Consider the following 15,728-nt stretch of genomic DNA (forward strand, 5'->3'; position numbering starts at 1 on the left):
TCCCCTCTTCCAGGTGGCTGTGCAATGCCTCCATCGACACGCGGACCCGGCGCTGGGCCGTGGAGGGCCTGGCCTACCTCACGCTGGACGCAGACGTGAAGGACGACTTCGTCCAGGACATCCCCGCCCTGCAGGCCATGTTTGAGCTGGCCAAGGTACATGCGGCCTTGACTTCAGGCCTCAGCAAAACCCTGGGGGTGGGTGGGGGGTGGGTGGGAGGAAGGGTCTCCCACAGAGCCTGGGAGATTGGACCTGGCCTGGCTGCCTCCACTTACTGCTCCCATGTAAGGGTCTTTGCCCTTTATCTTCCATCGGGCGCCCAGTTCTCAGCTTCCAGGCAGAGGAGGGTGATCAGGAGGGCGCTGATTCTCTCCTGAGGGCCACAGGAAGTGAGTCTCTAAGGACCCCCAGGCAGGGCCTCCCACTTCCGGGCCCCTCTCCTTCTCAGCCCCTCCTGCTTCCTTTTCTCTGCTGCTTCCTTCTGGGTCACTGAAGGAAGTGTGGGAGGGGCTTCTTCTTTGGCCCAGAGCCCCAACTGGACAGTACCCAACTTGCCTCACCCCGGAATGAGGGGAGAAGGGTAAGGTGGGACTTTTGCAGAGATATAAAGCAAGGGTCACACTCCTGCTATAAAGAGCGAGAGTCTCTTGTCCTCCCAGCTGAGCCTCACTGCCCACGTTTGTCCCATACGACTGGCCAACCAGACCCAGCAGCCATTTTAGAAGCCATTTTGGTGGCTGTTTACTTTATTTTATTTCCTGTTTTGGTTTTGGGGCCACTCCCAGTGGTGCTCAGAAAGCCATGTGGTGCCAGGGTGTTCAATCCAGGCCTCCTGCGTACAAAGCAGGTGTTCCAGCCCCTTGAGCTCTTGCTCTCTCAGCCCGAAAGGAGAATCTTGTTCTAAAGCTTCCGGTCTGCTTTCTCGTCCCTTCCTTCCTTCCCCATGTGACCCAGACCACGGACAAGACCATCCTGTACTCAGTGGCCACCACTCTGGTGAACTGCACCAACAGCTACGATGTCAAGGAGGTCATCCCCGAGCTGGTGCAGCTCGCCAAGTTCTCCAAGCAGCACGTGCCCGAGGAGCACCCCAAGGTGGGGAGGAGTCTGCGCGCCCAGGCCTCCAGGGAGGTGGAACAGAAGAGTTTGAGGTTTGAGGGAGGATTTGGTACTAGCGGGATAAGCTAAAGGCAGGAAACGGCATTTCTGCCACCAGGTGGTGCTGAAGTCTAGTTTCCATTAGAATTTTCTGTGGAGGTGGACAAGCAAAAACGGAGTCACAAGAAACATTTTGCAACTTGTGTTGCATTTATTCTGGACACCATACAATTGTCTTTCATGTATGAAACAGTTGCAATATTTGATTTTCTGGAATATCTGTATTCTGGAACATGGTATTAAATAGAATAATGAGAGGAGTGACAAAGAATGGGGGGAGTGGAAGAGAGTGAGACAGAGACAGAGAGAGACAGAGACAGAGAGAGAAGTATTTTCACAAAATTGAGCACAAAAATAGTAATGGCGTTCTAATGATGGCTATGAAAAGAAAAAAGATGCGCGGACAAAAGAAGCCTCAGCTTAGCGTGAGTACTGAGCATCAGCCCAGACGGCAGATTCCTGGGGGGCCCCTTGGTGATTCCTGCACACCCCAGTTTACATTCTGTGTGACTTATCTATAGATACATACATCCTATTTTCAACTAGTAATGCAATTTAGATTTGTCTAGTCATCAAAATAATTTAGCCACATTGCAAAGACAAATACAAAGTGGACAGCAGAGAAAAGAAAAGAATCACAGTTGTGTCACCCTCCCCACCTGCTGCCAGCATTCTGGTGTATTATGTCACCTACTAGACCCTCAATTTTTCTGTGCATGTTTCTCTTTTTCATATTTATACCTTAGAAGGTGGTTTGCGTTTTGAACCCAACTTTGGAAAAGATGTTTCTCACCTTGCTAAGTCATTCTCGAGCCTTTTTGCATCCCTCTTTCACCAACCAAAGAGTCTAAAGCAATGTCCATTTTTTAAAATTACTTTTTGGGTTGCACCCAGCGATGCACAGGGGTTACTCCTGGCTCTACACTCAGGAATTATTCCTGGCAGTGCTCAGGAGACCATATGGGATGCTGGGAATTGAACCTAGGTTGGCCGTGTGCAAGACAAATGCCCTACCCGTTGTGCTATCGCTCCGCAATGTCCATTTCTTATCTTCTGCTTCTTGAAGCCCCGACTTCCCTGGGTTGTATCCTGGGATCAGAAGGATGGTTCTTTTAAGGCTCTGAGGCAGGGGTGAGGGATCCTGTTTCTACAAAGGGCCACTGGATGTGAATAACATCCTTTGTGGGCATCCCATAGAGGCAGACAGGCTGTGGGCAGCAGATATGAAGCCTACGTGTGTGTCTTGTCATGGCCCAGGGCCAAACCACACAAGTTCCCAGACCTTCCCTTTCTCTGCACAGGCAATTTTCTGTTTCCTAATGTTTTTCAGCCTCCCCCCCCCCCCCGCTCCCTGCTGCCTCTTGGATCCTCATCTTGAACCACTCTGACCACTTGCTTGCTTCTAGATTCTTCTACTACTTTGATCTTTCCGTCCCCTTCCTTTTAAACTTGTTTGTTTGTTCTTGGCCCACACCCAGTGATGCTCAAGGGTTACTCCTGGCTCTGCACTCAGGAATTACTCCTGGCGGTGCTCAGGGGACCATATGGGATGCTGGGGATCTAACCCCAGTCATATCTGTATAAGGCAAATGCGCTACCCACTGAACTATCGTTCCTTACTATACTCTCATTCTGATTCCTGCATGCCCCTTCTTTTTAAGGCCCTTGCTATTATATTGGGTCTATCTGGATAACCCAGAGGCCACCTCCTTGAAGATCCTCGACTTACTCATAGCTGCCAGGTCCCTCTTGCCAGGTTAGGGATTAGGAGGTGGCTGTTTTGGGGGCTGTTCTTCACCCTCCCATGAGAACCCATGAGAACCCAGAACCATCTAGCTCTGCTACTGGAAAGCATCCTGGCCTGTCCCTGTGACCCCCTTGTACTCCTCAGGACAAGAAGGACTTCATAGACATGCGCGTGAAGCGGCTCCTGAAGGCTGGTGTCATCTCCGCGCTGGCCTGCATGGTGAAGGCGGACAGTGCCATCCTCACGGACCAGACCAAAGAGTTGCTGGCCAGGTGTGGCTGCGGTTGGGGGACGGAGGTGGGAGAAGCTGGGCAGTAAATGCAGAATGAGTGAGCCGTGTGTGTGTGTGTGTGTGTGTGTGTGTGTGTGTGTGTAGAGGACCCCAGAGGGGATCATCAACACTGAAAAGTGTTCCCAGGGGAGAGGAGAGCTGCCTTCACCCTGGGGGCCTGGCTCCCATCCTGTGGGGTAGGGTCAGCTGCCTGATGGGGTAACCCAGTTCTGATGCAGAGACACAGAGGGGTTGTGGGGAGCACGACTGTGGTCCCCAGCCAGCCGGACTGGAAGTTAGGGGGTGGGCCCCGGAGGGTGTGGTGGTTCAGTGGGGAAGAGGAGCCTCCAGTGCAGGTGAGGGAAGGGTTCTGGGCCCGGGCACAGCATCTGCAAAGTCACAGAGGATGGGGAGGTTCAAGGCATTCGGGGTCTTCTGGACGTATCTGGTGTCTGGGGAGCAGACACTTGAGGTGTGGGTGGGGGTGGCAGTGCAAGGGAAAGGACTGGGCGGGAGGCCTGGGTGCTGCCCTATAGAGCACTTTCCCTGGGGTTTTCTGGGCCAGGGTGGCCCAATGCTGCCTGGGAAGGGTGAGCTGGTGCACTGAGTGTCCCTTATCCTGGCCCTGCAGGGTATTCTTTATTTTTAAAATTTTTTTATTGAGTCACTGTGAAATACACTTACAAAGCTTTCATGTTTGAGTTTCAGTCATACAATGATCAAACACCCATTCCTCCACTGGTGCACATTCTCCACCACCAATGTCTCCACCACCAATCTCTCCCCCTCCTTAACCCCCCTGTCTCTATGGCAGACAATTTCCCCCACTCTCTCTACTTTTGGGAATTATGGTTTGCAATATAGATACTGAGAGGCAATCATGTTGGTCCTTTATCTACTTTCAGCACACATCTCCCATTCCGAGAGATCCCTCCAACCATCATTGGCTCAGTGATCCCTTTCTCTATTCCAGATGCCTTCTTCCCGAGCTAATGAGGCAGGCTTCCAACTATGGAGCAATATTCCTGTCCCTTGTGTCTACTGTTCTTGGCTGTCAGTCTCATATGTTATGTTATTTTATATTCCACAAATGAATGCAGTCATTCTATGTCTGTCCCTTTCTTTCTGACTCATTTCACTAGCATGATACTTTCTATGACCATCATCCACTTATGAGCAAATTTCATGACTTCATCTTTTCTAACAGCTGCATAGTATTCCATTGTGTAGATGTACCAAAGTTTCTTTCTTTCTTTTTTTCCCCCAAAGTTTCTTTACCCAGTCAGTCATCTGTTCTTGGGCACTCAGGTTGTTTCCAGATTCTGGCTACTGTGAATAGTGCTGCAATGAACATACAGGTGCAGTTGTCATTTCTACTGTGCTTTTTCCTGCAGGGTATTCTTGGCCCTGTGTGACAATCCCAAAGACCGCGGCACCATTGTGGCTCAAGGAGGTGGCAAGGTAATCGAAGGGCAAGGTTCTTGCCTCCCTAGGAGGTGCTCTAGGGGGGTGGGGATTCATGGTGTGTGTATCTGTATGAGTGTGAGGATGTGTGTGTATATCTTTGCATGTGTATCTATGAGTATTGTATGTGTGTGTATGAATATATCTGTGAGCATATGTTTGGGTGTTTATGGGTATGTGTATGTATGTGGGTGTTTGTTGGGGGGGTCTATACCTGTCTGTACTCAGGAATGACTGCTGGTTCTGCACTTAGGGACCACTCCCGGCAGTGTTTGGGGGACCATATAGGGTGTCAGGGATTGAATATGGTTGGGCTGTGTGCAAGGCAAGTGCCCTACCCATTGTACTATTGTTCCAACCCCATGTGTGTAGGTGTGTGTATGAATATGTGCTTGAGTCTAAGTGTGCATAGTTTGGGTGTATGTAGATGTATGTATGTAAATGTGGGTGTATGGATGTAGATGTGTGTGGATATGCATGTGTATGCACATGTGCATGGGTACTGTCTGGCCCCCAAATATTACACCCCCGCCTACGCCCTCTCCCCAACCTCCTGGAATTTGTGCTGTTTGGACTCTTAGCCCCAATCTCTTCTGGATTCTCCAACATGTGATGAGCATGAATGGTGACACCCTAATTTTTCCACTTTCTATTGCTATGAGAAGAAAGACACTCCCCCATCCCCCCCAGAGAAACCTTGGGTTTTGTTGTACGTTTGTAGCTGTGTCCTTGCTCTTCCTCTGCTTAGTTGTGTCACCTGGGCAAATCTCTTTGCTTTCCCCCAGTCACTGTTCCCTCCTCTGTAAAGTGGGACCAAATGACAGTGCACTTTGCAGAATGTCACGGGATGAGAGAAAATACTAGCCCGTCCCGTGTGTCAGTGCATGGCTGCTGTTGAGATAGTTCTGTCCTATGAAACATCAGAGCATCGGTCTGTTTCTGTTGCTCAGGTGGAATGAATGTACTGGGGGTGGAGGGTGCTGGGGCGGGGAGCGGAGGGCGTCCCTGTGCTCTGGGGACTGGTGGTAGTGAGCTTGGGATAAATGTGTGTGTCCCCCAGAACCCTAATGGAATGAAGACAGTGGAGTGGGTGGGTGCACTTGATGTCTGTGAGGGAAGTAACTGTCCTCTCTTGCAGGCCCTCATCCCACTGGCCCTGGAGGGCACTGATGTGGGCAAGGTGAAGGCAGCCCATGCCCTCGCCAAGATTGCCGCCGTGTCCAATCCTGACATCGCCTTTCCAGGGGAGCGGGTGGGTGTCTGGGGAGGGCTGATTGGCCCACCGAGGGTGTCTGTTCTGCTCCCAATGACCTTGCCCCCCTTCCTGGGCCCACCTGGCAATGTTGAGGGCACCTGGATTCCTGGCTTACGCTGGTTTCAGACAGACAAACTGGCCTCTGAGAAACCAGAAAGCTCGTCCTTAAAGGGGGTGACTCTCTCACTCAGGGTCCCTGTTAAGATGGGACCTGCCACTGGGGTTGGAAGCAGGGCACCTCACAGGGTTGGGCCTGGGTGCTTCTGGTCTTCGCCTGACCCAGTCTTTTGCTCCCCGCCCCAGGTATACGAGGTGGTGAGGCCCCTCGTGAGTCTCCTGGACACGCAGCGGGATGGGCTCCAGAATTATGAGGCGCTCCTGAGCCTCACCAACCTATCAGGGCGCAGCGAGAAGCTCCGGTGAGGGGCAGGGAACTGTGGGCGGGCAGTGTCTGGGTGACGGCCACATGCATTGTGCGGCAAGATGGCGCCCCTCGAGGGCAGGGGTGGAAATGACAGGGCTCTGGGAGTGCTTGGGAAAGCCAGAGGGAAGGCAAAGTGCCAGGGGCGGCCAGTCCTGCAGTGGGACAGCCAGGGCGGGGCGCCGACTCTCTTCACCTGGCAACAGGCTTTGGTTGGCCAAAAACTTCAGTTCCAACTGGTTTCAACATAAACATTTTGTGGATTAAAACTTTTTTGTTTTTCTTTTTGGGTCACACCTGGCGATGCTCAAGGGTTACTCCTGGCTCTACTGCACTCAGGAACTACTCCTGCTGGTGCTCGGGGGACCATATGGGATGCTGGGAATCAAACCCGGGTCGGCTGCGTGCAAGGCAAATGCCCTACCCACTGTGCTATCACTACAGCCCGTGGATTAAAACTTTTAAAAATTTCTTTGAGGGGCTGAAGTGATAGCAGGCTTCTCAGGTGACCCTAAAGCTTGGACAGTCCCTGTATGCTTGTCTCATTCTCTGGCACCAGCCCTACCCTTTAGTGCTTGACAGCAATCTTGACTCAGAGCCTGGGTATATTGACTTAAGGGTGGCTTGGTGCAGGCTTTACAAGGTCATCCCAGGGCATGGTTCTCTCTGCCTCTCCTGTATTTGTTGACTTAACGGACCAGCTGAGGCTGTAAGAAAGGTTTGGCAGCAATCGTGACTCAAAGCCTGGGAAAAGACCCAAGTGTGACTTAGTTCAGGGGTTACAAAGTTGTTCTAGGGTATGGTTCTCTCTGCCTCTCTTGTCTGTCTTATCTTGATTCCTGGTTGGGGCTTTCCCTTCCTCCCTATTACAAGAGAACATCAGACTTCATATGTCTTGACATCATAGCCACATCATAGGAGAAATACAAAGACAAGAGAGGCAAAGTGGTGGACACATGCCTGGCATCTATGACATCCTGAGTTCTGTCTCTCTCACCAGGGAGCTCCCAAGTACTTCTGTGTCTCAGGTGGCTTAGGAGCACAGGTACTGCCTGAGCACTGATCCACTGGCGGGCGGCCCCAATTAAAGAAAGAAGCAGAGACAGAGACTATCTCCTCTCACGATATGACATAAGCATCTCTTGCTGCCTGACACATTCTTCCCAGAGTCTGTTGCTCTGACCCGGATGCTCTCTGTGCCATTCACTTTATGCCCATCAGTGCCCTTATTAGATCTGGGATGGCAACGCCACAGCGACCAAGCTGGCTGGGAATGATGAAGGGACACTACTCAGATAGGGATTGGCCCATAGCTTGCCCCAGCTCCCAAAGACTCTCTTCAGAGCACTCAGGGGTTTCTCTTCCTCCATGCTCCCACCCCAGGCAGAAGATCTTTAAGGAGAAGGCCATGCCGGACATCGAGAACTACATGTTTGAGAACCACGACCAGCTGCGGCAGGCGGCCACGGAGTGCATGTGCAACATGGTGGTGAACAAGGAGGTGAGGGGCTAGGAGGGCCGGCGCCGTCCCGGCCGGGGTGCGATTGTGGGCTGTCTCAGTGCATGAAGGTCCTATTTTGCCAGAGAACCCAGGAGCCCAACCCATTTTTCCTGGGTTGCAGTTTCCCTCCCTGTAAGGATGCTTGGAGGAGTGAGGGGACAAAGGAGCCCTCGAGGATAAAGGGAAGCGCACAAATTATCATCCCCAAGCTTTGCGCCAAAGCTTGCACTCGGTTAGGGCTAAATCATCTCACAGTACAACAGCACATGAAACCAGGGTTTCGTAGAATCAGAGAAGTCACACAGGGGTTCGAGAGAGCTCAAAGGGCTGTAGCACATGCTTTACAGGCGGGAGGCTGGGTCAGTCCCCAGCACCGTTCAGTCCCCCACGCTTCATGCTAGAAGTAGCACAGCCAGGGATAGCCCCCTAATTAAAAAGCAAGAAACCAGGGCTGGAGTGATAGCACAGCGGGTAGGGCATTTGCCTTGCATGCGGCTGATCTGGGTTTGATTCCGGCATCCCATATGGACCCTGAGCACCACCAGGAGTGATTCCTGAGTGCAGAGCCAGGAGTAACTCCTGAGCATCGCTGGGTATGACCCAAAAAGAAAAAAAAAACAAACCAGAAAGTATGGAAGACTATCTGTGTTTATTAAAATTCCATTTATTTAAACATTTACTTAAGTGTTTAAAAGGCAAGCATAATTACAAACACTTTTAGACTGTTTTTTTTTTTTTTTTTTTTTTTTTTTTTTTTTGCTTTTTGGGTCACACCCAGCGATGCTCAGGGGTTACTCCTGGCTTTGCACTCAGGAATTGCTCCTGGCAGTGCTTGGGGGACCATATGGGATGCCGGGGATCGAACCCAGGTCGGCCGCGTGCAAGGCAAACGCCCTACCCGCTGTGCTATCGCTCCGGCCCCTTTTAGACTGTTTTAAGTGCAAATGAACCACCACAGTTCCAGAGAAACCGCCATGCACTCTAACTGCGCTCTTCCAGAGTAATGCAAAATTTAAAATAAAAACTTGGATAAATAAAACGCTGCAGAACTGATCAGTGGCCCCATGTTCCCAGTGGGATAAACTGTAGCTGTATGAGGAGGAGGAGCATCTTTTTCCTCACCAGAGAAATGCTGAACCCACAGCTGTGGCCTCACTGGAGCTCTGGGCCCTCCCTGGACCCAGAAACAGGACCTGGTGTGAGATGTGCTGTTTTCTCAATGCTTAACCCTAGGGGTCAGGGAGATGGCTCAAAGGGCTGGAATTCATGCCTTGCATGGGTTCCACACCTGATAGCACATGCTCCCCTGGACATCACCAACAGCAAACACCCAAGCACAGAGTCAGGAACAGCCCCCTAGCATGATCGGGTATGGTGCAATCTCCAAAGAAGAAAAAACAAACTTGAGGTTTTAATCTTTTCACTGTCAGAGGAGGAACTTGGCCCACAGAAGTGGCTAACGTCTCGGGAAGGGAGGTGCCCAGAAGCTGTGATTCTTCAGGTATTTCTCCCTCTCTGTGCTTGCCTCGCTCCTGTGAGGTGGGTTGCTGAGTGCAGGCAGAGCCGCTGGAGCCCCCTTTCTCTGGGACCGTTTGGTTTGAGGATCTGTAGTTCCTTTGTGCAGCTAATCAGGAGAGAGTTGGAGAAGGTAGTGTGACAAGAGTGGCTCAAGGGAAAGCTCTGAGGGACTCTGGATCCGAGGTTTTTGTTGTTGTTGTTTGGGGCGCATACCTTACAGTGCTCAACGCTTACTCTTGGCTCTGAACTCAGGAATCCTACTCCTGGCAGGGCCTGGGAACCATATGTGGTGCTGGGAATCAAGTCTGGGTCAGCCACGTATAAGACAAGCTCGCTGCCTGCTGTACTATCTCTCTGGTCTTGAGAGTCAGAGATTGTTGACTTGGAATGTATCTTTCTCTATTCTATAGGACACATGAGGCATTTACCCCCCTCCCCTACAAAAATTAAGAGGAGATGGGAAAGAACTGACTAATTTACTATATAAAGAACTTTTTTTTAATTTTTGGGTTACATCCGGCAATGCACAGAGATTACTCCTGGCTCTGCACTCAGGAATTACTCCTGGTGGTGCTCGGGTTCCCACATATGAGATGCTGGGAATTGAACCCGGGTCGGCCACATGCAAGGCAGATGCCCTACCCGTTGTGCTACATCACTCCAGCCCCCTATACAAAAAACTTCTTTCTAAGAACTCAATCTTTTTTTTTTTAATCTCCCCACTTTCACTTTATTTAATCACCAAGGTTTCCAAAGTTGTTCATGATGATTTGTTACATGATGATATTCCAACACCAATCCTTTCCATTACCAGTCATTTTCCCTCCACCATTTATCTTCATTTTCCCAACCATCCTTCAAACCTGTCCCGGTAGCAGGTTCACAATAATTTATTTTATATTGCTTGTTGCCACTAAGTGGTTAACAGAATGATTAAAAAATATTTCCATAGAAGAAAATGTGTGAAAGTTGTTGTATCTCACCATGCCTTGCCTGAGAATTTCCTAAGCTGTTGTGGCAAGTTAAGCAAACGGGGCGTTTTTCACAGAGCTGGGCCTGCCTGTTCTAGGTGCAGGAGAGGTTCCTGGCTGACGGGAATGACCGACTGAAGCTGGTAGTGCTGCTGTGTGGGGAGGACGATGACAAAGTGCAGAACGCGGCGGCCGGGGCCCTGGCCATGCTGACGGCAGCACACAAGAAGCTGTGCCTCAAGATGACCCAAGTGGTGAGTGTGGGCCCCAGGAATCTCACTGGCCAGGAAGAGTCCCTCGAGGAGGTCAGCCCGGGGAGATCCCTCTCTGCCCCTCCCAGTCTCTTATGGCCCATTTTCTCCCATTTCACCCCTTATGTCCATTAATTAGATGTCCAAGTGGCAAAGTCCCTCTCACTGTAGTTCCATCCATTGCCTTTGGTGGTGCTTAGAACTCAGGACCCCAGACTAAGAGCAATAATGACAATGGCGCTATCAGGGCTGTGGAAGTCCCAAGCTCCCCAAGAAAAGCATCGGTATGTTTGGGCACAACTCCCCTTAATGGCATGATGCCCGGCCTTTAGGTGGGGCTGTGGGCTCCATAGCAGGTGACAGGGGAGTGATGTTTACACAGACCCAAACATGCAATGCCAACAGGTATTTCCTGTTTCACCCAACTGAATATAGACTATAGGCATTTTCACTGGAGGTTAATAAAACATATATGTCTGAGTTCAAATAGCCACAAGTATTTAAAGACAAGTTCTCTTATTATTAGTATTTTTTAAAAAATTTATTGAACCACTGCAAGATACAAAGTTACGAAGTTTGTTCATGATTGAGTTTCAGTCCTATAATGTCTGGGCACCCTTCCCCTCACCAGTATCTATTTCCCTCCACCAATGAGTCCGGTTTCCCATCTGCTTCCCAGCCTGCGTCTATGGCAGACACTTTTTAATTTTTTCCTTTAAGGCACTGTGGTTTATAAAACTGTCATTGAAGGGATACCATGCATATCACTTTACCTCCTTTCAGCACCCAGTTCTTGTCCAGAGTGAAACTTTCCACTATCATTGTCATAGTGGTATTTCCCTCTATTTTGGCAAGCTTTCTACTAAGGACCAGTCCTCCTCTCTTCATTTCTATTGTTTTGGGGCATTATTCTCCTATTCTGTTTCTTTATATCCCGCAAAAGAGTTTGGAAGTTCTATGTCTGTCCTCTTCCTCTGACTCACTTCACTCAACTTCATACTCTCCATGTCCATCCATGTACTAGCAGATTTTATGACTTTATATTTTCCGTTTCTCCTAGGCTGTGTGTGTGAGTGTATATGTGCATGCATGAATGTGTGTGCGTGTGTGTGTGTGTGTGTGTGTGTGTGTGTGTGTGTTTGCATAGTTGCCCTGGCTCCTGGAAAATCTGCTGGTTCTTACCTTGTAGGAACTTACCTGCTGTATGTAATTTAGCCTACTTTGGTCTTGGGGTTCAGCACTTTCTCTAGGGCAAGTTTCCCCAAACTGTAAAGTCTGTAAGAGTTACCATCGGGCAGGGAGAAACTTGTTAAAACTTTCCCAGAGAGATAATACTGAAAGTAAGGTCCTTGCCATGCATGTGGAAAGTAAGGTTCTTGCCTTGCATGTGGCTGACCCAGGTTCCCATCCCTGGCCCAGCTATAGACCCCGAGCACCACTAGGAGTGATTCCTGAGCACAGTCTGATGTGGCTTCCAAACCAAAGAAAAACAAAAATGAAACCTTTCCCAGTTACTTTGATTGGGTATGTGGGGAGTGGGTGTTTCTGGCTCACTGTGATTCTTCACTGACTCTGCTGTAGGCCTGCACTATTCATGAATGTTTACATCCATGAAGCCACTCCCTGTCCCAGCAGCCTTGTGGAGGCAGGTGGTTATTATTATCCCTATTTTACAGATGAGGAGACTGAGTGCAGAAAAATAACTGACTCAGGCCAATTTCTCACATAGTAGTTGGGAAGGACTCACATAGTAGTTGGGAAATTCAGGATTGCAGACTCAGTCCTGGCCTCTTCCCCTTTCCCAAGGAGCTCTGAAATCTTGGCTGAATTCCTCTCTGCACATTGTATTGTGAGGACTCTGTAAAGCTCCCCAGAACCAGATTTGCAGGTCCATATTGAATCCTGAACCTCTCTATAGCCTCACATAGACTAGGATACACCTGGGAGGCCACGTGCTAGTTTTTTCTGCCCCCAGATTCTATGGCAATAGGATATTATCCCTTCCCTAAGACTCCAGGGATTCCTCCCTGGCAATGCTGGGTACTGCAGCAATTATCAGTGACCCATGAACTCACAGTCTCTTCCTGAACCCTTCCCCAAGAAGTTGATTTTTTTGTTTGTTTGTTTTGAGGCTACACCTAGCAGTGCTCAGGGCTTACTCTTGGCTCTGCACTCAGAGATCATTCCTGCTTGGGAGACGGTATGGGATGCCAGGGATCAAACTTGGGTTAGCCATGTGCAAGACAAGTGCCCTACCTGCTGTAATATCTCTTTGGCCTCAGAAAGCTGAACTTCCCTTTTCTTTCCCTGTCCTAAGACTTTCAGAGCAGTTTATGAAAGTCATTCTCTTGGTACATAATCTGGGCGCTAGACTCCACCTCCAGAACCATAATCACTATGCACTCTGCTGCCAAGGCGGGTCTCTGGGCTTTTCTAAGAGTGTCCTAGTCTCCTGGTTCTGGTTAGCCTCGCCTGTCTCTGGGGTGGTTAGAGCTGACAAGATCTCCATTATGCCTGTACACAGTGTTTGGGCTGCTTCATTTGTGATAAAGGAAGAGGGTGTTGGTGGAGAAGACACACTTTAGAACCCAACGTTTATTCTCATTGAAGTGAGAGCTGGTGGAGCACGTGTCTGAGACTCGGGTGTCATAGGCTACTTGGGTTGACAGAAACAGGCATTGCTCATTTGCCCACGGTTAGAACCCTCTTTTCTAAACATGCTAGTGACCCCTGCACCGAAACATGCAGTAGTGGTCTGTTCCTTTGTTTCTCAAGATAGAAATGGGAGGATACTTATCCTCTTTTTTTCCCAAATATGTAGCCATAACTCAGTTATCCACCCTGCCTGGACCTCAGTCCCTCCTCTCATAAAGTGAGAGATAGAAACATTCCAAGTTCTTTCTAGTTCTCTAATTCCTGTCTTGGTTCTAGCAAGGGCTCAAGGGGACACAGGTTAGTTCCCATATACAGATAAGCAGATGTGCTAGCCTATTGAGAGCCCAAAATCGAGGCTTGACCCATGCCTTCTTTTGGCCTTTTCAAAGCCGAAGTTTCTTCCCTTCTTACCCCACTGATTGCTCTAAAATTTCGTTTCCTTCTCCTTTCTCCAGACTACCCAGTGGTTGGAGATTCTACAGCGGCTTTGCTTGCATGACCGACTGTCAGTCCAACACCGGGGTCTCGTCATTGCCTACAACCTGCTGGCAGCTGATGCTGAGTTGGCCAAGAAACTGGTGGAGAGTGAGCTGCTGGAGATCCTGACTGTGGTGGGCAAGCAGGAGCCTGATGAGAAGAGGGCAGCGGTGGTTCAGACGGCACGGGAATGTCTCATCAAGTGCATGGATTATGGCTTCATCAAGCCTGTGTCTTAGGCATCTGTGTGGGGGCAGGGGTGGGTCCTTACTGTGCTAAGATCCGAACTTGGAACTCTTGGGTATCAGATCAGCTAAGAATCAGAGCAGTGACAATGAAGTAAAAGGAAGATATGAAAGGAAGATGATTTTTTCCCTGAATCGCCAGTCTTCCTCTTTACCCTTTGAAAGTTTGGTTATTTAATTGGCGTTCTTAGTCCCTTTTTTCCTTACACCTGTCATGTTCCAAAGATTCTTAGAATAATTTTCAACTGGGATTTGGAAGACAAGTTGGGATGAATTCTTTCTGTATCCATTCCAAAAGGCTAGGATAACCGACTGGCATTCTTTATAATTTGAAAAATGGATTGTATGTTAAGGAAGGATCAGGTTGGTGTGTGAATATAGAGATTAATGCTGTGCATTATGAATGCTGGTATGTACTGGTTTTCAAACACTCTCTCCCAGACTGTCTGAATAAGGCTACCTCCTTTGATGCTTCAGCTGCCATATCCTGTCTTAACACCATGCTGATTTCCATTGCTCAGTTGTAATGGAAGTACAGTATATGGCCAACAGTTGAGACAAGATTTTTCAATTTGTATGGGAAAGTCTTCAAAGCAGACATAATAAATAGAAATAAGTCTAAGTCAGTTAACATTTAAAATGTTTTGTTTTACTCACTGTGATTTGCAATACTGTCAGAGGTAGGATTTCATGCATGTATTTCAACACCACATCCTCCACCAGTGTTTGTTTCCTTCTACCATTGTCTCAAGGACCCTTCTTAGCCCCCTTCCCCTCTTCATGTTCCCCACCGTCCCCCCATCATGGTAAACTAAGTTCTGTACATTAGCTCATAGAATCTGTTGCTTTGGGCCATTTATTATTCTCTTATTATGCTCCTTTGTATCCCACATATGAGAGAGATAATTCCATATCAATCTTTTCCTTCTGACTGATTTCATTCAGCATAATACATGCCCTCCAGTTTATCCATGCAGTGGAAAATCACATGATTTTTTTTATATAGCTGAGTAGTAGTCACTTGTGCATATTACCATAGGTTTATTTCAATGAACTTTAAATCAAAATCCCCTCCCTCCAGTCACTGATTCTTATATCTTGGTCATTCAGGGGAAAGTCTGATACTGCTAGACTCAAGTTAAAATGTTTTTTGTTTGTTTTTTGGGGAGCACACCCAGCTGTGCACAGGGCTTACCCCTGGCTCTGCACTCAGGAATTACTCCTGGTGGTGCTCAGGGGACCATGTGCAATACCAGGAATCAAACATGTGCCAGCCGTGTGCAAGGTAAGTCCCCTACTCACTGTACTATCTCCTCGACCACCAGAGTTCAAATGTTTTTGAGATACTGGGGCCCCACCCAGAGTCTCACATATGTGAGACACATCCTGGGCTCCTCTAATATAATTTTCTTGTAGGCTCCTTTTTCTCTCATTTTCTCACCCTTGTGTTTTGTTATTATTTTTTTAATAAAGCTGTGTGCAAGGGTTAATCCCAGCTTTGTTCTTGGGAGTCATTTCCTGCAGGGTGTGGGGGACACTGAGTGCTGGGGATTGAACTTCATGACCTGGTATATGAATGAAGACACTTCATTACCTGGGATGAATGAGAATGGCACAGAAGATAGTAGTTTATTAAGAAGAAAAATTAGGATAGATTTGCCAAACCAGACTGCAAAACCTAACTGGAGGTAGATCTTGCTTAGTTTTTTGCTGCTGAGGTCATCTTTGACCCTATGATGAACTGCTGGTCTTACTCCCCTCCCTTTGCCCAATGTAATCATATTTCTACAGCAG

At 48.8% G+C, this 15,728-nt stretch overlaps 1 protein-coding gene across 1 annotated transcript in view; it reads left to right on the forward strand.

Moving 5' to 3' along the window:
- Window positions 1-14,779, forward strand: part of UNC45B (unc-45 myosin chaperone B) — a 30,323-nt gene extending 15,544 nt beyond the window's left edge. Inside the window, exons 12-20 of the mRNA XM_004608583.2 lie at window positions 14-155; window positions 955-1,095; window positions 3,050-3,177; window positions 4,571-4,637; window positions 5,779-5,892; window positions 6,199-6,314; window positions 7,700-7,817; window positions 10,405-10,560; window positions 13,668-14,779. Coding sequence (XP_004608640.2) covers window positions 14-155; window positions 955-1,095; window positions 3,050-3,177; window positions 4,571-4,637; window positions 5,779-5,892; window positions 6,199-6,314; window positions 7,700-7,817; window positions 10,405-10,560; window positions 13,668-13,928 — 1,243 coding nt within the window. The 3' untranslated portion in view covers window positions 13,929-14,779. The remainder of the gene's footprint in view (window positions 1-13; window positions 156-954; window positions 1,096-3,049; window positions 3,178-4,570; window positions 4,638-5,778; window positions 5,893-6,198; window positions 6,315-7,699; window positions 7,818-10,404; window positions 10,561-13,667) is intronic.
- Window positions 14,780-15,728: the final 949 nt, after the last annotated feature.

Source organism: Sorex araneus, chromosome 3, assembly GCF_027595985.1.
Source record: "Sorex araneus isolate mSorAra2 chromosome 3, mSorAra2.pri, whole genome shotgun sequence".
Taxonomy (NCBI): Eukaryota; Metazoa; Chordata; class Mammalia; order Eulipotyphla; family Soricidae; genus Sorex; species Sorex araneus.